Genomic DNA, 26,838 nt, shown 5'->3' on the forward strand with positions numbered 1-26,838 from the left:
TCATCTGATGTCAAAAGTATTTACAGTTACTTTTACCAGAATTGCTAAGTGCTCAGGTCATCTTAAGATCAGGCTATAGATATTACTTAAAACAGATGATTCAGGCTTAAAACCGACAGAACGCTGATAGTTTTTTTTTAGCATTTTTATTACCCATCATACACTCTAAATGCAACCTAAAATGTGTTTAAATATTCTTCATATATAATACTGTCACAAAAAACAACTCCACATCATCTTACAGTAGTGTCATATGCTAAGGTAACTTTAAAGCCAAAATGTAGTAAAGGAGGCAAATCCACTGAATGTAAAGGAGCTGCAGAGTTCTGGCTGTGGTATTCCATTCTCCATAAGGCACTTGAGTGTACAAAACAGACCCACATTGTGATATCATTAATCAATTGAGGTATTTTTATTTGTAATGAAAATCACACAAACCATGGAGGATTAATAGCCAAAGCTATTCCAACTTTAGCAAGCCTCTAACAATCTTGCTAAAATTTAATAAAAAAATACAAGTGCTGAAATACCTCTACCTTTAGAAAATGCTGGCAAGTTCCCTACAGTGCTTGGCACGTCTTAAGGCATAGGCACCTTGTCATTTGAGCTCTGCTGAAAGGACCGTTTGGCCCCTTTCAGACAGAGAAAAAAAGTCGGCTTAGCAAGGGGGGGGGGGGGGTTTGGTCTGCCGATCTGCACTGAGCAAGCAGATAACAGGTCTGTAAAGGTAAAAAAAAAAAAAAAAAATCCCTAAATGGCTTCCTTTACCTTAGTGCAGTCCTCCTTCACTTACCTCATCCTTCAATTTTTCTTTTAAATGTGGAGAAAGCCTTTTAGGGGGGGAGGGGGCGAGCAGGAGTGTCAGGACGCCCACTAACACAGCTCCCTTCTCTATCTGCAAAGCAGAGAGTCCCGACCCTCCTGCTCGCCCCCTCCCCAAGAGGCCTTCTCCACACCAGGGAGAAAGCCTTGCATTACGGTGTGGAGTTAAAGACAGAAGAACAGGAAGTAAGGATTTCTCAGAGGAAATAAGGACATTTAAAAGCAAAATGGAAGGATGAGGTAAGTGAAGGCGGACTGCACCAAGGTAAAGGAAGCTATTTAGGGAAACATTTTTTTTACCTTTAAAACCCCTTTAATTCTTAGCACTCTTTGTGCTTTATCCCAGCAATCATTTTGGCCATTTGCAAATTTAACACTGCCCTCACAATTAAGCCAAAACATTGTAGGCAATCCACTTTGGGGCAAGTCCTTTCAATTCACTGCACCGAAGCACTGCAAACAGCCTTAAAAAGTAGTGTACACAGCAGGAAATATCACACTTGGCTACGTTTCAATGTGATATTATGTTAAAACATAAAAAAAAAAAAAAAAAAAAAGGAAGAAGGATTGCCATATTAAATATCTACCCAATCGTTTATATATGGATACAAATTCCTTTTGTAATTTTAAAAGAAGCTTGGTGCAAAAAACACAAAGAACAGACAAAAACTAAACGGTCAAAGTGCACAAATGCAGCAGAGAATTGTCTGCCTATACTAGAACTCATAGTGACTATACCCGAATATCAGAACACAGTTTATTGTGTTCAGTTAACGTTCAGTCAACTGGCACTGGAGAGTCAACATAGCACCTTAAAAATCCAATTGAGAAAAAATTCTCATCTGGCTTGGCAATACGTCACACCCAGCCATATAGCGTGTGCAGCCTATGGCCCAACTTCCTCCTCTGTCATGTTGCATCATCGAAGACTGATGAACTGAGAGGCAGAGCTTGCCTTAGCCATTATTTTCCTGACGCTGGTTTAGTAACTCAATCACACAGTTAATGTCTTCTTCTGGAACCTGTTTAAAGAAAGAGAAGGGCAAAATGTTACAGACAGGAAACAATACGCAAGTTAGGAAATGAAAACATACTATACAAACATTTCATGCGTATTTGTGCTCCTCCGGATTGTACACGTGAGCTGCCAATATGAAGCAAAAAAGCTCCAAAAATAGTGTACGTTAGAGGTCGACCGATATGGGTTTTTCTCTGGCCGATACCGATGCCGATATTTAGAATTTGGGGCGGCCGATGGCCGATATATGATGCCGATTTTTGCGGCCGATATTTTAGGCCGATTTTTTTATTTTTTGGCAGGTGGCGCTAATTGGCACTGGCAGATTGCACTGGATGGAACCAATTGGCAAAAGCAGATGGCACTGATTGGCAGGTGGCACTGAATGGCACTGGCAGGTGGCACTGGTTGGCACGTGGCACTAAGGTGGCAGTGGCAGGTGGCACTAATTGGCACTGGCAGGTGGCACTAATTGGCACTGGCAGGTGGCACTAATTGGCACTGGCAGGTGGCACTAATTGGCACTGGCAGGTGGCACTAATTGGCACTGGCAGGTGGCACTAATTGGCATGTGGCACTGGATGGTACTGGCAGGTGGCACTAATTGGCAATAGTTAGCACTGGCAGATGGCACTGGTTGGCACTGGCAGGTGGCACTGGATGGCCTTGGCAGGTGGCACTGGATGGCACTGGCAGGTGGCACTGGCAGGTGGCACTGGATGGCATTGGCAGGTGGCACTGGATGGCATTGGCAATGCCAGGTGGCACTGGATGGCACTAGATGGCATTAGCAGGTGGCACTGGATGGTATTGGCAGGTGGCACTGGATGGCGTTGCCACTGGCAGGTGGCACTGGATGGCATTGACAGGTGGCACTGGATGGCATTAACAGATGGCACTAGTTGGCATTGGCAGGTGGCACTAGTTGGCATGGCATTGGCAGGTGGCACTGGCCGGCTTGGCATTAGCAGATGGCACTGGCAGGTTTCACAGCACATAATGTAGCGGATAATGTGTGAAACTCTCTATACAGTTTCACAACTGCTGCAGAGAGAAAGAGGAGCTCAGATTCATTGCGATGTTGAAGGTGGGCGGGACCCGGGTTGGGCAGGGCTCAGCTGTCCACCAGCCAATGGGATGAGATCATTGGCTGGATAGCTGCTGAGTCCCGCCCACCCCGGGTCCCGCCCACCTTCAACATCGCAATGAATCTGAGCTCCTCTTTCTCTCTGCAGCAGTTGTGAAACTGTATGAAGAGAGAGTTTCACACATTCAGCTACATTATGTGCTGTGAAACTGTGAGAGCAGAGAGAGAGAGGAGCTCAGATTCATCGTGATGTTGGAGGTGGGCGGGACCCAGCAGCTATCCAGCCAATGATCTCATCCCATTGGCTGGTGTTGGACAGCTGAGTCCCGCCCACCCCGGGTCCCGCCCACCCCGACATCAGTCCGACAGCTTCATTCTCCTTCACACACACGGCACTGCTCTGCAGACAGTGTGGAGAAGGGAGGGGGAACCCCATGTTCCTCCTTCCTTCTCCACACTCTGCTGATGCAGATCTGCTAAATATCGGCCACATTTGGATAATAATCGGCCGATGCCGATTTCTCCAAAATGACTGAATATCGGCCCGATATATCGGCCGGCCGATATATATCGGTCGACCTCTAGTGTACGTGCCTTACAAATTTGTTGGGTGCTTTTTATAGGATGGCAAGTTTATATAAAAACTGAATTTGTTTCCCATTTTGCAAAATAAAAAGATACATCAAATATAGCTAGCTTAAAGTTAGCATTTATTTAGCCTCTATGGGGTGCTTAAAAATACCACCAGCCATACTCTGGGAAACAGCCATGGTAACATATGATAGCAAACCAACCAAATAGTCTCAATAAAGAGTTACAGTAAATATTCAAGCTCAATATTTAACCCCTCCTTGGTCAGGATTACCTGAAGCTCAAACTCAGCAGGTCTCTTCCCTGGACCCATATAGCATCCTGCAAGTAATTTCATATATGATGTACAATGTACCAAAGTGAGCAACTTTCAGGCAGACCCATGCAACTATCCCCAAGTAAGGCCTGGGTGTAGTTTATCAAAGCTATTCCTCTAGGAACTAATCTGGATGTAGATCACTTTGCCTTAGGTCTAATGTATTCAACACAAACGTCTAGGTCCATCACGCAAGAACGCCAACAAAAAAAAACTGTGAGCCTGCTACATTGGGAGGGGTTATATACCTGTGAGAAATCCAGTCCCCTTTTCACTGAGTATTAGCATCTATTCACCTAAAGGTGACGGTATATAACCCAACGATAATAATTATAAAGCCCTGTGTCCTGGGATGCACGATAAAGAAACTATATGTAATGACTACCTGTTTGTTGCCCACATAGGTAATGATTTCCATTAGTATCAAACCACATCCTAAAAATGTGCCCCTTCCCCAAGGTCAGTGATGGCAAACCTTGGCAGCCCAGATGTTTTGAAACTACATTTCCCATAATGCTCAAATATACTACATGAGCATCATGGGAGATGTAGTTCCAGAACATCTGGGGTGCCAAGGTTTGCCAACACTGTCCATGGTGTATTAGGACCACCATTAACCAATCCGCAATTAAAGTGGAGGTTCCACCTGAAAAAAAAATTCCACCAGAAATCTAAAAAAAAAAAATGGAAGAAATATATATTTTTTTTACTTACCCTAAATAGCTGTTGCTATGCGGAAGTGACAAATCTGCCTCTTCATCCTCCGCGGCGGATTCTCTTCCTCCTCCTACACTCGGTGTCTTCTTGTGAATGGGGCGTGCTGCATTCTGGGAACTGTGTGTGTCCCAGAAAGCAGCCGGCCCATTCACAAAGCACCGCGCTGCTCGCGCATGCGCAGTAGGAAACGGGCAGTGAAGCCGTACTGCTTCACTGCCTGTTTCCCTTACTGTGGATGGTGGCGCTTGGAGCTGCCAGGATCGAGGATCGGCCTCGGCCGGGGCAGACATCGCTGGCGGCTAGGACAGGTAAGTGTCCTTATTAAAAGTCAGCAGCTCCAGTGTTAGTAGCTGCTGACTTTTATTATTATTTTTTTTTTTGTAATGGAACATCCGCTTTAAGAAAAAGTATAAAAAAAAAAAAGGGGGGGGGTTTGAGAAAGACCGAGACAGAGATCCAATAAGGAATGGCACACAGTCCAATTTTACTGTAACTGGAGTCCCCCCAACTCCTCCAATACTCTAGTAAAACAATATAAAGCCTATATAGAGGCTATAATAGCATTACAGCGAGAGATAAAACTGCCGCAGAAAATGATCACAGGCCCAGATCTAGTAATGAAGAACTGGGGGAAAGAAGCCATTTTTTTTGGGCGAGCCCACACTATTTTAGGGGATAGGTCCCACCCAAGTAGATTCTGTACTGCCAGGCTTCACAGTAAATAATTATCTTATTTATTGTGTGCATGTTCTATGTAGCTCAGTTTGTTTTATACAACACTGGATGTTCTATATGCAATCCAAATTCGAAAAATGTTGGGACGCTGTGTAAGATCTACATAAAAATTTGAGTGCAATGATTTGCAAATCTCATAAACCGATATTTTATTCACAATAGAAAACATCAAATGTTTAAACCGAGAAAATGTACATTTTTTTTTATTATTGCCAACTTGTCTTAAAAAAGTTGAGACAGGGCAACAACAAGCTGGCAAAGTGGTACCAACAAGGAATAATGAGAAGAACACATTGCAACTGATAAAAAGAGCATCTTAGAGCATCAAACTGTCTCAAAAGTAAAGATGGGCAGAGGTTCACCAATCTGAAAGGATGCATCTTAAAAATTGTCAATTGCAGAATAATGTCCCTCAGCGCAAATTTGCAAAGATTTTAAATATATTATCATCTACATTACGTAATATCAATAGAGTCTGAGAATCTGAAAAAATGTGTGCGTAAGGGAGAGGGCTAAAATGAATAGTGGATGTCCGTGGAATATTTACTCTCTCTTTCTATTCCTCTCTTCTACTCTCTATATAAACAAAAAAAAACAAAAAACTTGTGTCCCAGCAGGACCTGTCGCTCAACCTCACTATGGGGAGAGCAGTGGGCTAGAGGATGTTTCTTTACTATATTCCACCATGTCTTTTATTCAGAGGCTCTTGATTTAAACCTCTCTACCAACGGTTTTCGAATGATTTGTACTTTCTACCCTTATGCATGTTCATATCAATTTTAGATAGTTGCGACATTCTTCTCCTTTGTTTCCTTCTATGATTTTACTATTGAACATGCCTATATGCGGTTAAATTCTTATTTTTTCCCAAAGAATTAAAAAAAAAATAATAATTGGACATCAGTTTTTCATTTTAGGATTTTTATTACAGAACTTAAAATGTATTACAGGGAGAACATGCAAATTCCCCGTGCAGGTAGTGCCATGGTTGAGATTCGAAACGTAGACCCTAGTACTGCTACACAGAAGTGCTAACCACTTAGCCACTGTGTGATAATACCTTTCTTGAATCTTCAAGGTTTCTGTTGATAGGGGTTTTGAAGTTCTCTCAAAAGGCCTTATTTGCTCTGCAGGTTAAATTGCCGATAAGTCTATTTACCAAAGTATCCTTAACTGGTTGAGATGCATGAACAGAAATCCCTGAATTTTCCACTTCCTAATAAGTGACTGAACAGTATTGACTGGCATATTCGAGGCTTTTGATATCTTTTATATATTTTTTTCCCAATCTTTATAAAGTTCCATTACCTTGTTACGCAGGTCTTGACAGTGCTTTTCTGTTCTCTATGGCTCAGAACATCCACTTGCTAGTCAACAAACTCATCGGGCCATTTATACACAGACACCAATTGCAATTTAAAAAGCCACAGATGTTTAAGATGGTATGGGAGCCATGGGCTCATTACGTTAATATTGAACTGTAGGAGCTCTCTTGTTAGACCCTGCTTTCGATTATTGGGTTCGAGATGATAATGCAGGCTCTTCGTCTGGGTTTCCCCCTCTTTTTTCTGACGGTCTTTTTCCTCCTCTTGGACCTAGCTTCCGGTGTTCCAACTTGGCCCCCCCTCTTACTCTCCTTTCTCTTTCCACTTCTTCCTTGCTATACGATTGGGGCTAAATCCCCGTTTTAAGCTTGCAGTGCACATCGGGTGCACAGGCTGGGATACCCTCTTAGTCATACGAAATATTTTAGTACTTAGAAGCTCATTTGTTTTGATTTTGCCTCTGTTTGCTTGCTTGCCTTTTATTAAATTTCAGTTGAGGCTGACACTGTATTTATGCTGTATTTTGGTCGGGGCTCTGACCTATGTTACTTCCCTTTACAAAATTACTTTTGTATTCTGACTTAAATCTTAAAAAAGATTGAAAGAAAAAAGCCACATATGTGGCAACCTTTAACCACTTATGGACCGCCCGCGGTCGTTATACGTTGTTATTTTGAAGAGGGATATCGTTATGGCAGCAGCTAGTTACCATAACCCCAGTATCCTCTTCTTTAGCGGGCGTTCCGCTTTCAGATAAAAGTGGTCTCTGCGGCAGATTCGCCACAAGATCATTTTTATCGGCGACGGGGGAGCCGATCGCGTCCTTCTCCCTGTTAGGTATAGAGATGAGTGAGGGGGAAGATGGCCACCACCTGTCTCCATACCACTGCAGAGCGGAAGAAACATCAAAACGTCACTTTTGCACATTTTTTTTCCATTGCATTTTAATATAAATACGAGATCTGAGGTATTTTTTACCGCAGATCTCATATTTAAGAGGTCCGTGTTTTTTTCCATATTACAAGGGATGTTTACATTCCTTGTAATAGGAATAAAAGTGTTTTTTTTTTTTAAAGAACAGTGTAAAAATAAAAAAGGTAAAATACTAAAACGCGCCCCGTCCTGCTCGCGTGCAGAAGTGAACGCATACGTGAGCAGCAGCCACATATGAAAATGGTGTTCAGAGCACACATGTGAGGTATCGCCACAATCGTTAGAGCGAGAGCAATAATTCTAGCCCTAGGCCTCCACTAACTCAAAACATGCAACCTGTAGAATTTTTTAAACATGGAGATTTTAGAGGGGAAAAGTTTGTCGATATTCCACGAGAGGGCGCAATTTTGAAGCGTGACATGTTGGGTATCAATTTACTCAGCGTAACATTTTCTTTCAATATACACACACACACACACACACACACACACACACACACACACATATATACACATACACACACCGTACAGACCAAAAGTTTGGACACACCTTCTCATTCAAAGAGTTTTCATGACTATGAAAATTGTAGATTCACACTGAAGGCATCAAAACTATGAATTAACACATGTGGAATTATACATAACAAAAAAGTGTGAAACAACTGAAAATATATTTCATATTCTAGGTTCATATATATATAGTAAAAGATAATGTTACGCCGAGTAAATTGATACCCAACATGTCACGCTTCAAAATTGCGCCCTCTCGTGGAATATCGACAAACTTTTCCCCTCTAAAATCTCCATGTTTAAAAAGTTCTACAGGTTGCATGTTTTGAGTTAGTGGAGGCCTAGGGCTAGAATTATTGCTCTCGCTCTAACAATTGTGGCGATACCTCACATGTGTGGTCTGAACACCAATTTCATATGTGGCTGCTGCTCACGTATGCATTCGCTTCTGCACGCGAGCAGGACGGGGCGAGTTTTAAAGTATTTTACCTTTTTATACTGTTCTTTAAAAAAAAATAGTCATGAAAATAAAGAAAACTCTTTGATTGAGAAGGTGTGTCCAAACTTTTGGTCTGTACTAATTTATATATATATATATATATATATATATATATATATATATATATATATATATATATATATATATATATATATATATATATATATATATATATATATATATATACATACACACACACACACACATACACACACACACATATTGTCTAACTTTACTGTGGTCTTATTTTTTAATAAAAAAAAGGGTATTTTTCCAAAAAAAGTGCACTTGTAAGACCCCTGCGCAAATATGGTGTGAAAGTATTGCAACCGCCATTTTATACTCTAGGGTGTTAAATATATGTTTGGGGGGGTTCTAAGTAATTTTCTAGTAAACAATAAATAAAAAAACATAACTTGTATAAAACACCAAATCTCAGAAAGAGGCTCGGGGCTGAAGTGGTTAATTGCCATTTTACCCTGTGTGCATCAACTTGTGTGTCTGTACCAAGGCCAAACATTCCTAGTTCTGTAAACTTTTGATCAGAGCCATTTGGGCAATTTTGATTATACATTTAAAAAGCAGACAGCCAACTATGTGATAATGTGGCTTAATATAATCACTGTCATTAACCACTTGAGGTCCATGTTTTTAAATATTACAATAATTTGAATCCCTGCAAGGCTTTTGACCCAGACAGTTACAGATCCATATTTAAAAAAAAAATTATTGCCGTATATACTCGAGTATAAGCCGAGGCCCTAATTGTACCACCCTATAGCAGTTTCATTAAAAAAAAAAAATATATATATATAAAATTATTTTTAGATTTTTTTTAACCAAAAATATGTAGCAGAATACATATTGGTCTTAATTTATGAAAAAATTCAATTGTTTTCTATTTTCTTTATTGGATATGTTTTATAGCAAATTTTATTTGGGTACAGTGTCGCACAATAACTCCCCAAAATCATATCAATTGTTGGGGTAAGAATGAAAAAAATGATGGTCAGGTCATTCCAATTACAAATAAAGTAAAAATTTTAAACACAGTCTCTTTATCAGGCTATTCCCACAAATGTCCAGCACAGGAGGGCCTGGTTAAAGCACTCTAGAGATGAGGGAAGGCTGTCACAGATGGCTGCCATTGTAGAAACCAGCTCAAACAATGTAGTGGCAGATTTACCGGTATCCTGGGGCAGCCTGAAGTTTTTTTTTTTTTTTTGTTCAATCCTCCTGTAGGCAGAAATATAACCTGAAAGTCAATTACCTTAGATCTGGTGCAGATCTACTGGGAGTTTAGATGGCCGAAGAGTTAGAGGGTTTTTAACCACTTAAGCCCCGAGCCTGTTTTTTAGACTCTGTTTACACCAGAGGTGTAACTAGAAACTTCTGGGCCCTGGTGCAAGAAATCACGAAAAAGCATGATTTTGTTTTTTGAGGGGGGTGGCAACTGCGGTAGTTGAGGGGGGGGGGGGTGGCAGCAGTGGTACTTGAGGGGGTTGCAGCTGTGATGTTTAAGGGGGTGGCAGCGGTGTTACTTGAGGGGGAGGTGGCAGGGGTGGTGTTGAGGGGGGGTGGGGTGGCTGCAGTGGTACTTAAGGGGGTGGCAGTGCCATCCTCTCCCACCACCGCTTGTGCCTCTTACTGATCCCATCCCTACCCCCCCCCCCCATCACCTCTGTTGTAGAAGTAATGGGGGGGATAGGGATGCGATCAGTGGTGAGGGGATGGGATCAGTAAGAGGCACAGGTGGTGGTGGGAGAGGATGACACCACCACTGCCACCCCCCCTCAAGTACCAGCGGTGGTACTTGAGGGGTGTGGCAACAGCGGTGGTACTTGATGGGAGAGGATGGCACAGCCGCTGCACCCCTCAACACCTGTGCGCCTCTTACTGATCCCATCCCCCCACCACTGATCTCATCACTATCCCCACCACCATCACCTCTGTTGTAGAAGTAATGAGGGGGCGAGGGATGATGAGATGAGATCAGTGGTGGGGCCGTGGGGGGATGGGATAAGTAAGAGGCCCACAGGTGGTGGACAGAGGTTGGCATCGATTGCTGAGTTGAGGCTGCTCTGTCACTTCTTGATTGACTTACCGCCAATCAATCGATATCCCGGGCCCGGGAATTTCCGATCTGTTCCGTCACCGTGGGTCAGGTCAGGGTCTGACTGAGTCACCCTTACTGTGCGTGCCAGCCGCCAGTCCTTCTACCGCCAGGATGCCTTGCCTCATGCCTGGGTAGACACTCCTCCCCACGTCTCTCTCATTTGGTGAAACTGATCTGCTCTGCTGACTATCATTTTTAGAGTCCTGTGCCTCTGGATAGGCAGAGGCGGTCCATAATCTCAGTTAGTGAGTGTCAGTGTTGCCTTGCCTCTGTGTGTGCCTCCGCTCAGCCTGCTCTGCATTCTTCAGCTCCGTGGCCGAACGAACAGCACACAGCACCGCACAAGTGACAGTCAGGACAGGTGGCGGTCGGCTCCTCTCACGGATGGGTGATGGGGCCCCCCCGGACTTGGTGGGAATTACAGGGGTACATGTCACGTTGGGTATCAATTTAGCCCAATTTTTTTTTATTGTGTGAAAGAATGTTACGCTCCTCTCCCGCTGCTTATGGTGATCTTGCGGCGAATCCACTGCAGAGACCACCATTATCATTTACAGCACCGACGCCTGAAGAGATGGATATCTCTGTTGTGGCAGCAGCTGCTGTCGTTATCGAGAAATCCCTCTTCAAAAAGAGGATGTATATAGTCGTGCGGCGAGGCTTAAGTGGTTAAACTAGGCAACAGGGGGAGGGTCCAGAGGTAGAGATAGTCAGCAATGAACATAATCCAGAGGGGAGTATTGGGATCATTAGTGGTAGGATGAATAAAGCACATAAACCCGGTCCTATTTTCGATCTCGGAACACCCAATAAGAGGACAGTATGCGACAGGTCTAAAATATGTGGCATGTTCACCAATGCCAGGAGCCTGGCGGACAAGATGGGTGAACTAGAGATACTGTTTAATGAGGAGGAATTCGATTTTTTGGGAATTTCAGAGACCCGGTTCAACAGTTCCTGACAATTGGCCGGCAACCATTTAAAGGGTATTTTCTTTATTGCAGGGATAGTGAGGGTAAAAAAGGGGGAGGGGTATGCCTATATATCAAGAATAATGTACAAGTGAATGTGAGAGATGACATCAATAAGGGAATTAGGGAGGAGGTGGAATCCTTATGGGTAGAGCTCCAAAGAGATGAAACTAAGGGGAAAATAACATTGGCTATAGGCCCCCTTAACCTGAGGGAGGAGGGGGAGACAGACCTCCTATCACAATTTGTATTAGCAGCAAGGATGGGATGTGTTATCATAATGGGGGATTTTAATTAACCAGACAGACTGGGCGGCGGGAACTACGCAGTCGTCTAAGGCTCTCATTTCTCTCCTACATGTAAAAATCATTCTTTTGCTAGAAAATTACATAGAACCCCCAAACATTATATATGTTGTTTTAGCAGACACCTAGAGAATAAGATGGCGATCGTTTTTTTATCCCGCATGGTATTTGTGCAGCAATTTTTCATGCTTTAAAAAAAACATTAATGTTAACCCATTTTTTTGCATAATGCAAAAGATGTTATGCCGAGTAAATAGATACCCAACATGTCACGCTTCAAAATTCACACACGCTCGTGCAATGGCGCCAAACTTCGGTACTTAAAAATCCCCATAGGCGATGTTTTAATTTTTTTTTTACTGGTTATAAGTTTTGATTCACAGAGGAGGTCTAGGGCTAGAATTATTGATCTCGCTCTAACATTCGTGGCAATACCTCACATGTGTGGTTTGAACATACTTTACATATATGGGTGCGACTTACAGATGCATTTGCTTCTTACATAGTTAGGTTGAAAGACACAAGTCCATCCAGTTCAACCACAAAAAAAATAAACAAACAAAATAAAAAACATAGTACAATCCCATACACCCAACTCCATACCCACAGTTGATCCAGAGGAAGGCAAAAAAAAACAGCAGAGCATGATCCAATTTGCTACAGCAGGGGAAAAAAATTCCTTCCTGATCCCCCGAGATGCAATCGGATTTTCCCCGGATCAACTTTATCTACAAATCTTAGTACTCAGTTCATTATATTATGTACATTTAGGAAAGTATCCAGGCCTTTCTTAAAGCAATCTACTGAGCTGGCCAGAACCACCTCTGGAGGGAGTCTCTTACTGTGAAGAAACCTTTCTGTATTTGGAGATGAAATCTCTTTTCCTCTAGACCAGGGGTCTCCAAACTGTGGCCCGAGGGCCAGATGTGGCCCTTGGGGCAATATTTCTCCAACTGATATGAGGCACTATTCCTTCCACTGACACCAACAAGGGGGCACTACTTCTTCTGCTGATATCAATGATAGGATACTATTCCTCCTACTGATAGGGGCCCTACTCCTCCTCCTACTGACCACCAACCCTGAGGCCACATTTATTCTTACTGGTGCTGGGCCCAGGACATTTTCTGCACCCACTGGCCACAATCCGGCCCTTTCTAAAGGCTGAAGGACAATAAAGTGGCCCTTTGTTTGAAATGTTTGGAGACCCCTGCTCTAGACGTAAAGAATGTCCCCTTGTCCTCAGTGTTGACCGTAAAGTGAATAACTCAACACCAAGTTCACTATATGGACCCATTATATATTTGTACATGTGGATCATATCCCCCCTAATTCTCCTCTTCTCAAGAGTGAATAAATTCAGTTCCTCTAGTCTTTCCTCATAGCTGAGCTCCTCCATGCCTCTTATCAGTTTGGTTGCCCTTCTCTGCACTATCTCCAGTTCTCCAATATCGTTTTTGAGAACTGGAGCCCAAAACTGAACTGCATTTTCCAGATGAGGTCTTACTAATTATTTGTACAGGCGCAAAATGATATCTCTCTCTCTGGAGACCATACCTCTCTTAATACAAGAAAGGACTTTGCTCGCTTTTGAAACCGCAGCTTGGCATTGCATGCCATTATTAAGCTTATGATCAACTAAAACCTCCAGATCCTTCTCCACTACGGATCCCCCCAGTTGTACTCCCCCTAGTATGTATGATGCATGCATATTCTTAGCCCCCAAGTGCATAACTTTACATTTATCAACATTAAACCTCATCTGCCACTTAGTCGCCCAATTAGACAGAGCATTGAGGTCGGCTTGTAAATTGGAGACATCCTGTAAGGACGTTATTCCACTGCTTCTGCACGGGCACTTTAAAATGATGGAGATAGATAGATAGATAGATAGATAGATAGATAGATAGATAGATAGATAGATAGATAGATAGATAGATAGATAGATAGATAGATAGATAGATAGGATATCTCTATCTATCTTTGTTATTTTGTTAATTGTATTTTTATAGTTTGACACTTTTATTCCTATTACAAGGAATGTAAACATCCCTTGTAATGGGAATAAGCATGACAGGTCCTCTTTACAGTGAGAGATGGGGTCAATAAGACCCCACATCTCACCTCTAGGCTGGAAAGCCCAAAATAAAATTCCCTTCCACAGGGGGTGGTTTCAGCAGGGGGCATCAATAGTTTCAAAAAACTATTAGATAAGCACCTGAATGACAGCAACATGCAGGGATATACAATGTAATACTGACATAATCACACACACATAGGTTGCACTTGATGGACTTTTTTCAACCTCATCTACTGTGCAACCTTTAGTGTCCTTCTAAAGTACGAGAAAGAAAGTTTATTTACAGGCAGTATGTTTGCATTTAGGCAGGTACTGAAAATGTCAAAAACGATCAAATGATAAATAAAAATACAAAGAAAGCAGAACTTTTGCCCCCGATACCAGAACACATACATTAATGAACTACTACCCCCTTGACTGCAGGAACTAAGAGATGCACCAGTTAATACCAGGGAAATGCCAATGACCAGGGGGAAAAAACTTGGTTACCTATGTATACTAAAACGTCTTCAGTTTGTGAAAAATCCCCTTAAAAACAGAAAAGTTAGTCATGTAGATCCAATTTAAAAACCTGGGCTTTTTATGAAATTAAAATGGGAAACAAGACACTTGTATTGTTTCAATTCAGAAACCTTTTAGAAAAACTTCCTTGTGGTAAAATGTATTCATGCTTTAGGCTTGGATCATCACTGAGGTTAACCTAACAGGAACCCAAGCCTATAAAGTTGAACATTGGTTAAGTATGTGCTAGTTTCTATACATTTATAAGTAAATTAGAAGTTATGCCATATAACACATGGCCTGCTCATCCATTTAAAGTTGTGCAATGACCCAATGTTTCAGTTGTGCCACACAGCAGCCAAATTCCTATGATCTTAGCAAATGCACTTCATAGTAGGAGTAACGCTTCATCCTCCAGAAACTTTAAAGTGGAACTATACTCACCTTCGCTCCAGCGATGCAGCGACCCTGAGCTCCCTACCCAGCCGCTGACATCTTCGGGCAGCCAGCTTCCAGGTATCCATCCATTGTCATTGGCCGGATGGGGATGACCTCACTCCTGCGAAGGAGTTCATTTAGATTTAGAATTGCAGAATTTGTACAGAGAGCTGTGCGTGCGTCGCTCACTGTACAAGGACGGGCAGCCAAAGCGGACAAAGCATGTTCTTAGGCAATAAAATTCCTACCTGTTCGCCCATCTTTTATTCTGGTCTCAAGTTCCACTTTAACACTGCTCTTGTGTTTGCCTGAAAGTATGAGCCCCAACACATCTGCATGACAGCAGGCTACAAATGTTTTCACATAAACCTCATTATAAGGCCCGTTTCATACCGTCAGCTGTTCTGCCGCAGTTAAAAGCATGTTTATTTTCTGTGAAATTCAAGACTCCAGGCACAGCGATCAGCTGCATTTGTACAGTGCGATTAGCTGCGTTTAAATGCGGCTGAATTTAGCTGCGGCTGCATTTAGCTGCGGCATGATATTGAACGGGGATCCGACTTGTATCCCCGCCAATACCAGGCACTGTGTTTGGTATGAATCATGAGGGGGAACTCCACGCCAAATTTTAAATACAAAAACGGCATACCAGGCTCTTGGGTCTAGTATGGATTAAAAAGGGAACCCCTAAGCCGAAAAAACGGCGTAGGGGTCCCCCCCAAAAGCCATACCAGACCCTTCTGAACCGTACCAGGCTGCATGCCCTCAACATGGGGGGTGGGTGCTTTGGGGCAGGGGGGCCGGGATTTTTTCTTGACACTTTCCCCCATGTGAATGGGTAGGGGTACGATGTACCCCATACTCATTCACATAGGGTGGGGGGCCGGGATCTGGGGGCTCCCTTATTAAAGGAGACTCCCGGATTCCGATAAGCCCCCCGCCCGCAGATCCCGACAACCAACGGCCAGGGTTGTCGGGAAGAGGCCCTTGTCCTCATCAACATGGGGTCAGGGTGCTTTGGGGTGGGGGGCCTCAGGGCGCACCCCTGCCCCAAACCACCCCCCCTTGTTGAGGGCATGCGGCCTGGTATGGTTCAGGAGGGGGCGCTCGCTTGTCCCCACCCCCTTTCCTGACCGTCCGGGCTGCGTGCTCGGATAAGGGTCTGATATGGCTTTTGGGGGGACCCCCATGCCGTTTTTTTTTGGTGTAGGTGTTCCCCTTTAAAGCCATACCAGACCCAAGGGCGTGGAGTTCCCCCTCATGATTCATACCAAACGCAGCTGACAGATAGCTGTGCCAAATCGTTCCTGGACACAGTCAATTTAATTTTCTCTATCTGCACCAAACCCCATGTAACGAAACTGCAGCTAAACAGTGTGTGAATGGGGCCATACGAAAGCGTTGTGTGCTTTTATCTGCGGTAGATAACTTGAGAATTCCGCAGCTAAAAGCGTCATTCTATCCGTCCGTGTGAAAGGGTCCTAACATGCATTCTATGTCTTTCTATGTTGATAGACAATAGTAAGTAAGCTGGCTATCACACACGCAGTTATCAAATTCCCTTTTTACTTTCTTAACCAGCACCAATTGCTACAAGAATCTTGCACACGTCTTACTTGCTTCATAAATCAGGCTAAGAGATAACACTATAGCATTGTACAAACAAGAAAGCTGCATGCTCTTTAGCAATGGCCCTATATTTTACAACATCGTATCGCATTTTTTTTGTCATAGAGCTCGGTGGTTTCAGTTATTCATCTCTATTCAAGCAAAATCAGAAACTGGAAGTTATAAATTATGTTGTCCACTTACCAAGGCATGGTCAAAATTAAAGGTGCTGATATAGTAAGCAGATATGTCTGCGGCAGCTAAAGGCTCAGCAATCTGTGCCACTATTCCACATTCATCTATAGTAAACAAAAAATAATAATTTGATAAAAGCACATTAAAAGTAGGTAACAGAAAGACAGATTTTCTAGACAGAGAACAGTGTACTTGAAGGGTCACTAAAGGAAAAAAAATGTTTTGCTGAAATGACTGTTTATTGGGTATAGAGAGACATAAAAGTTAACCGATTGCTTGATTAAAATGATTAAAAATTGAATTTAATCTATCATATAATGTGCCTCTAGTTTCACTTTCGGTTTTAAAGGACATACATGAAGTTCCGGGTGAGAGGTGAGTCGGGAAGACTCACAGAACAAATGCAACAAATCCAGGGCAGTGTTTTGTTTTTAAAATGAATCCGATTGGTTCTGAGGAGTTTTAGACACACAGTAATGACAGCTTAGACCACCGTGAAAATCTCCCAGTATGATGGTTATAAGGAAACAGGCAACCAGGAAGTGTGGGTATCACAGCAGAATTACAGCTACTTCAAAGCAAAAACGAACAATAAGGACATGAAACCAGTACTGCAGTAAGGTAAAGGAAGCTATTTAGCTAAAATAAAAAATTCCTTTAGTGACCCTTTAATGGATTTAGGATGTTTGAGGGAAAGTCACAGTTTGGCAGTCACATTTTATAAATATTAATACTGATCATATTTACACACAAAATAAAAAAAAATTGTGAGAGGGCACCTACCCCAACTTTATAAATGTCATTAAGGCAGCTGCCCTTTTAGGTGTATAAAAACACTATATGAACAATACAGAATATAAAAGGAGGCGCTAGCCCTTTAAAACGTGAACACTAAAATAGATGAGTTACAGTACGTGCCAAAACAATATGTAATCAATACAAAATTAAACAATAGAAGTCAAGTGGTCTCAATAGATAGTGACCCAAAACCAGTGTCCATATAGAATGAAATGAAATAAAAAAAAATAAAGAAAAAGTAGTAATTTCTGTCTTCAGCCAATTTCACCAAAAAAGTGATCCACCACATGCCAATCTCTCCACACTCACCAGAAAGCTTAGGCCAACAAAGCAGATAACCAGCGCTCAAACAGCTAGATCCAAGCCATAATGATCCCAGAAGCGATCTTCTTCCTAAGGTTTAACAATTTCTCTTACCCCAGATAAGCATACATTAGAGAGAACCAAAAAGGAAAGTATATAGTGTAGTAATTTTTAGTCAAGATCTATAAATAAAGCTTATGAAATGCAGGCACCAGCATATACAGCTCACTAGTCACGGCACTCTCTCGCTCCACTGTTCGCAACCACAAAGCTGACGCATGCTCCACAGATTCGGAAGTGATGTCAGCGGCTCAAGCCTCAAAGTATTTGGCACATGCACGCGTCATCAGGAAGATAAACAAGTTTAGCTTCCCAATAACACACGCATGCGTGAAATGCATTGAGGCTTGAGCCGCGACATCCCTTCCAGGTCCAGTACCTATATCACTTCTGGGTCCGTGGAGTGCACACCGGCTCTGTAGTTGTGAGCGGTGGGGTGGCAGCATCATGTTGTGGGGATGCTTTTCTTTAGCTGGGACAGGGAAGCTGGTCAGAGTTCATGGGAAGATAGAGGGCAATCTTAGAAGAAAACCTTTTAGAGTCTGCAAAAGAGTTGAGACTGGGGCAGAGGTTCACCTTTCCAGCAGGACAACATAAAGCCAGAGCTACAATGGAATAATTTCAATCAAAGCATATTCATGTAATAGAATGGTCCAGTCAAAGTTCAGACCTAAATCCAATTGAGTATCTGTGGCAAGACTTGAAAATAGCTGTTCACAGAGACTCTTCATCCAATCTGACAGAGCTTGAGCTATTTTGCAAAGAAGAATGGGCAAAAATGTCACTCTCCAGATGTTCAAAGCTGATAGAGGCATCCCCAAAAAGACTTTCAGCTGTAATTGCAGTGAAAGGTGGTTCTAAAAAGTACTGACTCAGGGGGCTGAATACAAATGCACACCATACTTTTTCACATTTATTTGGAAAACCATTTAACATTTTTCCTTCCACCTCACAATTAGAGCCTTGAAAAAGTATTCATACCCCCTTTCCACATTTTGTCATGTTACAATCAAAAACTTAAATGTATTTTATTAGGGTTTTATGTGATAGACCATCAGAAAGTGGTACAGAATTGTCAAGTTAAAGGAAAATAATAAATGGTTTTCGGAATTTTTACATATTTATAAAAAAAAGCGTGCCATGCATTTTGTATCCACCCCTGAGTCAATACTTTGTAGAATCACTTTTCGCTGCAATTACAGCTGAAAGTCTTTTTGGGCATGTCTCTACCAGCTTTGCACATCTAGAGTGAAATTTGTGCCCATTGTTCTTTGAAAAATAGACTCTCTCCATCCAATCTGACAAAGATTGAGCCAACAGCAATTTTCAAGTCTTGCCACAAATTCTCAATTGGATTTATGTCTGGCCTTTTACTGGGCCATTCTAACACAGCAATATGCTTTGATCTAATCCATCCCATTGTAGCTCTGGCCGTATGTTTAGTGTCGTTCTGCTGGAAGGCAAACTTCCACCCCAGTCTCAAGTCTTTTGTAGACTAAAAGGTTTTCTTCTAAGATTGCCCTGTATTTGGCTCCATCAATCAATCCACCCTTTAACTTTGACCAGCTTCCCTGTCCTTGTTGGAAAAAAACATGCCTAAATGATGCTGTCACCACTCTTTCACTGTGAGGATGGTGTGTTCAAGGTGATGTGCAGTGTTAGTTTTCCACCGCACAGTTTTGCTTTTAAGACCAAAATTTTTCTTTTTGGCCCATCTGACGAGAGCATCTTCTTCCACATGTTTGATGTGTCCCCCACATGGCTTCTCGCAAACTGCAAATGGGACTTTTTATGGCTTTCTTCTTGCCACTCTTCCATAAAGGCCTGATTGGTCTTATATCAGACTAATAATTGTCCTGTGGACAGATTCTCCCACCTGAGCTGTGGATATCTGCAGCTCCTCCAGAGTTATCATGGCCGCTTCCGATTAATGCTCTTCTTGCCCAGCCTGTCAGTTTAGGTGGACGGCCATGTCTCGGGTAGGTTTGCAGTTGTGCCATACTCTTTCCATTTTCAGATGATGGATTAAACAGTGCTCCATGAGATGTTCCAAGCTTGGGATATTGTTTTATAACCTAACCCTGCTTTAAACTTCTCCACAACTTTATCCCTGACCTGTCTGGTGTGTTCATTGGCCTTCATGATGTGGTTTGTTCACCAAGGATCTCTTACAAACCTCTGAGGACTTCACAGAACAGCTGTATTTATACTGAGGTTAAATTACACACAGGTGGGCTCTATATACTAATTAGGTGACTTGGTTCCACTAGATTTTAGTTAGGGGTATCAAAGTAAAGGGGCTAAATACAAATGCATGCCACACTTTTCAGATATTTGTAAAAAAGAAAACTATTTGAAAACCATTTATAATTTTCCTTACACTTCACAATTGTGTGCCACTTTGTGTTGATCTATCACATAAAATACATTCATAACCCCTTGAATGTTTCCACAGTTTGTCATGTTACAACCAAAACATGAATACTTTTTCAAGGCACTGTAGAAAATCACCTTTTATTTCATATCTATATGGACACTGGTTTTGGGTCACCATCAATTGAGACCACTGGACTTTTTATGGTTTAATTTTGTATTGATTACATATTCTTTTGACACCAATTAATGCCAGACTGGTGGAACTGAAAATAAAAGATTAAAAACAATGATCACATGATTGGTAACCCCACACTGACTGGTTCCCAATTCGTTTGAGACTTGTGGATGTCAATGACAGTGACGTCACAGAATTGAGTGCACATTGCTAGTTTACAGCTGCAAAAATTTAGACTCATATTCTCACTTCACAAGGAACTGTGCCAAAACATTTTTCTTTTAACAGACAGTTAAGCAAGAGGTCTTCCTGGGGACATACTAACAGCATTGTGTAAGAATTGGATTCCTAATTTTGGCACACATATACATCTGTTTAACCCTTTGGCTGCCAGGCCCTGTGCCCCAGTTTTAAACTCGGGTGGCCAGACCATTATTGCAATTTTTCTATTGCTTATTAATTTTTCATGTACAGCTTTCAGAGTTTGTAAAAGACTGCTAAAACCATATATTTTCGGAAAGCACTTGCGATTTTTAGGGCCCCACGATATTTGCGCAAATGTTTAGAGAAATAATATTTTTGCAAAAAATACACTAAAAATTATTGGCAGATACAAGCAGATCAAATTTTACTAAATCCCTACTAAATATAAAAGTTTAACCTGTATCGAGTTAAAAACTAACAAAATTTGTACATTTAAAAATCGCGCCTTTTTGCAAAATGGTGAAAATCAAACAAAATAACCAAAATTTCTCTAAAACATCTGGGAGGTTTTTCTTTTCCCCTTCCAGCTTTCAGAGATTGTAAAAAATCCCCCAAACATTTTCTGAAAGCACACGACCAGTAGAATAAAAAGAAGGTGCTACTGATTTTTTAGGCCCCACAGCTGTTGCGCAATACAAATGTTTACCAAATCGTAAAAAAAAAAAAAAAAATCACCACCAAAATCCTTATTAGCATACAAAACACAACATAACTTACAAAATTCTTACCAAGTCCTGGTTAACATGGGGGGGGGGGTACTAAAGTGTATATCCATGGAAAGCCATGTTAACCCGCAGGGGATGCACAGGTGCTCTGTGCAGGCAGTCCCATTCATGGCAGCTGGTCTGTGTCCGCTCTGCTTATGCAGAACAGACACAGCCCACTGTCTTCTATTGTCTTTGGGATGTAAATAAACCGCTGGTCCATTTACACCTGACGGTCATTCATCCATTCTACTATACAGATAGGAAACGGTAGATGACAGAGACATACCCAAAAAGACTTGCAGCTGTAATTGCAGCGAAAGGTGGTTCTACAAAGTGACTCAGGGGGTTGAATACAAATGCACACCACACTTTTCACATATTTGTAAAAACAAATTAAACCCCATTTATAATTTTCCTTCCACTTCACAATTATGTGCCACTTTGTGTTGGTCTATCACATCAAATACATTTACATTTTTGGTTGTAACATGACAAAATGTGGAAAATGTCAAGGGGTATGAATACTTTTTCAAGGCATTGTATATAGCCGAAACTACATAACCTCTTCACAACGCTGACATCCGCTGCATGTTTTAGTAAAGGAAATCATGTGTTTGGACCAGCTCCATGTTGTTTCTGAAAATGTTTGTTGAACAGTTCCAAAAAAGTCTTGGCATGAAACCAGTCACCTCAAGCGAGAACAAAACGAGCGGCCCCTAATACAAAGCGCACATAGCCCATATTTATTGGTGATTTGGTCTTAAAGGAGAATTATGGGGTACATAAAAAACAAACAAACATACAGTACATACTGACTTCCATGCTGCAGGATCTGTGTGACACTGCAGCTGTCCCACAGCAGCTGACAGATCACACGACTGCTCAATCAATTAGGTCCAAGTCTGCTAGCTCTCTGCTCCTCCAGTGCTCAATAGAGTTGGGAAGGGGTAAACACAGCTGGCTTCAGCTCTCAGTTGTGCTTTGTACACAGCCAGACAATATTGTCAGGTTTCCTTCAAAATTTGGCACAATTCTAGCCTTTCAGCTGATAGACAATACACCTATGTCAACACATGAGGTTATGTGTATAAAGCCATTGTATGGCGTTTTTCCCAACGCATACCTTTGAGCAAATATACGTTGCAGCTGTGGCTCCCAGGTGCCACAACTACAGCCCCAATTTACTCTGTACACCCAAACATCCTAAAGCCCAATGCCAGGTTTCAGATAACTTTAAATAGTTTTTTTGGACCAAGCTAGTCCAAAGAAACTATCGTATTCACTTATACATGTGTCCACTGTCAGTCAGTGCTGCATACATCGGCTACATCCAGTATACAGCAATGTATTGAGGCCTTCACATCCCCTTCCCAGAACAAAATCAAATTGAGTGCTGCTCAGCCTTTTACTTAACCACTTAAGCCCCGGACCAAAATGCTGCCTAAAGACCCAAGGGTTTTTTACAGTTCGGGACTGCGTCGCTTTAACAGACAATTGCGCGGTCGTGCGACGTGGCTCCCAAACAAAATTGGCGTCATTTTTTCCCCACAAATAGAGCTTTCTTTTGGTGGTATTTGATCACCTCTGCGGTTTTTATTTTTTGCGCTATAAACAAAAATAGAGCGACAATTTTGAAAAAATGCAATATTTTTTACTTTTTGCTATAATAAATATCCCTCAAAAACATATATAACATTTTTTTTTCCTCAGTTTAGGCCGATACGTATTCTTCTACCTATTTTTGGTAAAAAAAAACGCAATAATCGTTTATCGGTTGGTTTGCGCAAAATTTATAGTGTTTACAAAATAGGGGATAGTTTTTTTGCATTTTTATTTATTTATTTATTTTTACTACTAATGGTGGCGATCAGTGATTTTTTTCGTGACTGCGACATTATGGCGGACACTTCGGACAATTTTGACAAATTTTTGCGACAATTGTCATTTTCACAGCAAAAAATGCATTTAAATTGCATTCTTTATTGTGAAAATGACAGTTGCAGTTTGGGAGTTAAACACAGGGGGCGCTGTAACATTTAGGGATCAATGTGTATGTGTTTACTAGTGTAGGGGGGTGTGGCTGTAGGAATGACGTCATCGATCGTGTCTTCCCTATAAAGGGAATGACGCGATCGATGCGCCGACATAGTGAAGCACGGGGAAGCCGTGTTTACACACGGCTCTCCCCGTTCTTCAGCTCCGGGGAGCGATCGCGACGGAGCGGCTATAAACGAATAGCTGCGCCGTCGTCCCGGATCGCTCCTAAAGCCACGGGGACCGGCGCATGTACCGGGGGGGTCCCGATCGGACCCCCGACCCACGTCAAGCAGAGGACGTATATATACGTTGATGTGCCTGCCTGTGCCATTCTGCTGACGTATATGTACATGAGGCGGTCCTTAAGTGGTTAAAGCTTTGTAATTATATGAATGAATACAAGGCTTCCTCCAATTGCCTGAGGTGGAGAGGAAGGTGGATAAAACCACAATCTTTGCCTCAGCCAATCACAGGAAGCATTGTATACAAATACAAAGCTCAACGTGAATGGCTGAGCAGTCCTGACTTGATTTTGTAACAGGAGTGGGATTGGAAGTTCCCATGCCTTTGCTGGAACACAGCATTGCAATACTGTATGTAGCCGAGGCTACATACCAGTTCATACAGCACTGACAGCAGGTGCAAGTAATAGTAAAAGGGAATCTTTTTTTGGACCAGCTTGGTCCAAACAAACTATTTAATATTAAATAAACCCTGAAGATAGGCTTTAAATATGACTGTGTGCAAGAGCCCTTCAAACAAGCATATTATTGCAAAGACGACCTTAAGTCACTTGAACGGTATGATTCATATTTTGGTTCTGATCCAGGGTTAGAAACTTTTCCCTCTGCACCATTCTTTACATGTACACATGTGTTACTGTAAATGGTAATGAAAATAAAAACAAAAAAAAAAAAAAAAAAACTCACCAAAACCCAAAGGCTGCCCACCAATTCTCACCATTCTCCATAGCTCTCCAGAGGAACTTGTTAAAAGTAGGTCAGCGGGGAATCTGAGGGAAGTTGCCAAAGACACAGACGTCAGAAATGTTACTTACATCCTTTCAAGCCTCCGTAAGATTAGGTTTCAACTTTCTGACCTTGTGACCCCCTTTGCACAGATGGGATGCACACATTATGCATGCAGAAATTGTCCTGACACTTTACTACAACTTAAGCAACATGATCTATTAGATCTATAAAACACTGCTGTACCACAAAAAACTTCCTGGACGTAACACAGACATGATGAAATCCTACTATATGTAATATTCTTAATGGAAATCATAATCAACGCACACAAATCTGCAACTTGTTTTTTAACCACTTAAGGACCGTGCCGTTTTTTCAGACTCTGTTTACAAGTTTAAAACAGTTTTTTTTTGGTAGAAAATTACTTAGAACCCCCAAACATATATTTTTTTTTTTTTTTTTTTTTAGAACACCCTAGAGAGAATAAAATGGTGGTCATTGCAATACTTTTTGTCACACCGTATTTGCGCAGCGGTCTTACAAGCGCACCTTTTTTTTTTTAAAAAAATCACTTTTTTTAATTAAAAAAAATAAGACAACAGTAAAGTTAGCCCAATTTTTTTTTATATTGTGAAAGATAATGTTACGCCGAGTAAATTGATTGCCTCACATGTGTGGTTTGAACACCGTTTTCATATGCGGGCGCTACTAACGTATGCATTCGCTTCCGTTTTCCTATTTACTTGATTTTATTTTTACACTGTTTAAAAAAAAAGGTAGCAGCTTTACATTATTGAAGGTACTTCTATGTATTACAGGTATTTTCTGTTTTCCTTAAAATTGTTTAGGCTCGCCCCTCCTGTATCTCGCTGCCGGCCTGTAAAATGGAACACTGCATACACTGGCCATTTCCACCTTAGAGCAGCGCCAATTTTAGCACCTTCGCACCTCAGATTATCCCCAAAATCTGCATGGTCAGAAACCCAGGGGTTTTAAATTTCTTTCTGCTGCATGGATTTATAAGCGCAGGACGACAGACTAGGCTTTGTAATTGACAGACTAGTGAACCGTGAATTACACTGGGTGCCACAGAAAGAGACTGTGTTCTTGCCTGGGTGGGTTGGCAATCCATACTCTAAAGAATGCAGAACATCCAATACAGTACACATCTTGCAGGCAGCGTTCTACCTGCTGTTACCCTTCTCTGTCAGGCAAGGGGCACCAGAGAAGCAGATAATAGGCAACTAACTTGCTTATAGGATAAGGTTAGGCCAGCCATATACGGTTCAAATCTCAGCTGGTTCAGCAGGAACTGGCCAAGATTTGAACCATTATTAGGCAGGCTGAATGTACCAGGTTGATCAATCGATCAACTTGGGTACAACCAGCCTACCAGATTCTCTTGCAAATGTCGCTAGCGGATGCTATAGCCGCTAGCAAAAATCATCGTCTTCTACCAGCAGGGACGGCATTCCCCACCCGCCCCTGTTAGAAGCAGACAATGCCTCAGCAGGAGGGATTCCCCTGCCAGCACCGTCTGTGTTGATGGGGGAATCGTGCGACCAATCATTTTGTACTACAACATTGTAGAGGATACCCAATTTAGAGCACAATCTTTAATCATGCAATAATAATTCATACATACTTCTTCTTTGTCTCTGTATCCATAACAATGGATATATACCCATCTATCAAGGAGAAGGCAAAGAAATGAAACGACTCCGTGTCATGTGTAGTTACAGGTGAGCCATGCCAAGACCTGGAAATTAAATAACACATAAGCAGAGGAATACCACATGTTATAGAAACCAAGGCGGCCTATCTGATCACACATGCAAGCCATATCTGACCACAAACATATGGAAGAAATAAATTAAAAGGGCAGATTAGTACAAAGAAAAAAAAAATACTAATTTACATGTTTAAATACATAAACGTTCTCAGTCATGTGCTACAGTATTTATTCGATGGCAGGGAAAGATTTATGACATTTTGATTTTTATTCTGTCCCATAACTTTACCTTAAAGTAAATCAGTTCTAGACATCTGCATTAAAGGTGATGACTGTAATTTAGAACGCTTTTTGTAGGGTTATTGTCTTCTGTTTGACATGTATCAGTTGAAAAGACAAAATGTGTAACTAGTTTAGAACCTTTCCATTCTACTAATATGTCAGTACACAAGAAGGTTTTCATACTGCAATGATGTGCAACAAGCAGATAGCTATAGCAACTACATTAAGACTGTTAAATGAAAACGAAAAGGCTGCCTGTTGGTTGGATTACCAGACTGCACATTGCATTCATCTGTAGTGAACAAGTCTGGTCTATTTATTTTTATATAACCACTCATTGTGCAGCTAAATGGCAGTGTAAAGAACA

General features: G+C 41.7%; 1 protein-coding gene across 2 annotated transcripts in view; it reads right to left on the reverse strand.

Moving 5' to 3' along the window:
* Positions 1 to 1,349: 1,349 nt before the first annotated feature.
* CASTOR1 (cytosolic arginine sensor for mTORC1 subunit 1) overlaps positions 1,350 to 26,838 on the reverse strand; it is a 76,484-nt gene continuing 50,995 nt past the window's right edge. Inside the window, exons 6-10 of one of the 2 annotated variants that reach the window (XM_040351998.1) lie at positions 26,103 to 26,216; positions 24,416 to 24,498; positions 17,874 to 17,957; positions 16,776 to 16,870; positions 1,350 to 1,844 (exon numbers count right to left, since the gene is read on the reverse strand). In XM_040351998.1, the coding sequence (XP_040207932.1) occupies positions 1,779 to 1,844; positions 16,776 to 16,870; positions 17,874 to 17,957; positions 24,416 to 24,498; positions 26,103 to 26,216 (442 nt within the window). In that variant the 3' untranslated portion in view covers positions 1,350 to 1,778. The remainder of the gene's footprint in view (positions 1,845 to 16,775; positions 16,871 to 17,873; positions 17,958 to 24,415; positions 24,499 to 26,102; positions 26,217 to 26,838) is intronic. The other variant, XM_040352000.1, reaches the window with a different exon arrangement.

This window comes from Rana temporaria, chromosome 1 (genome assembly GCF_905171775.1).
Source record: "Rana temporaria chromosome 1, aRanTem1.1, whole genome shotgun sequence".
Classification (NCBI taxonomy): domain Eukaryota; kingdom Metazoa; phylum Chordata; class Amphibia; order Anura; family Ranidae; genus Rana; species Rana temporaria.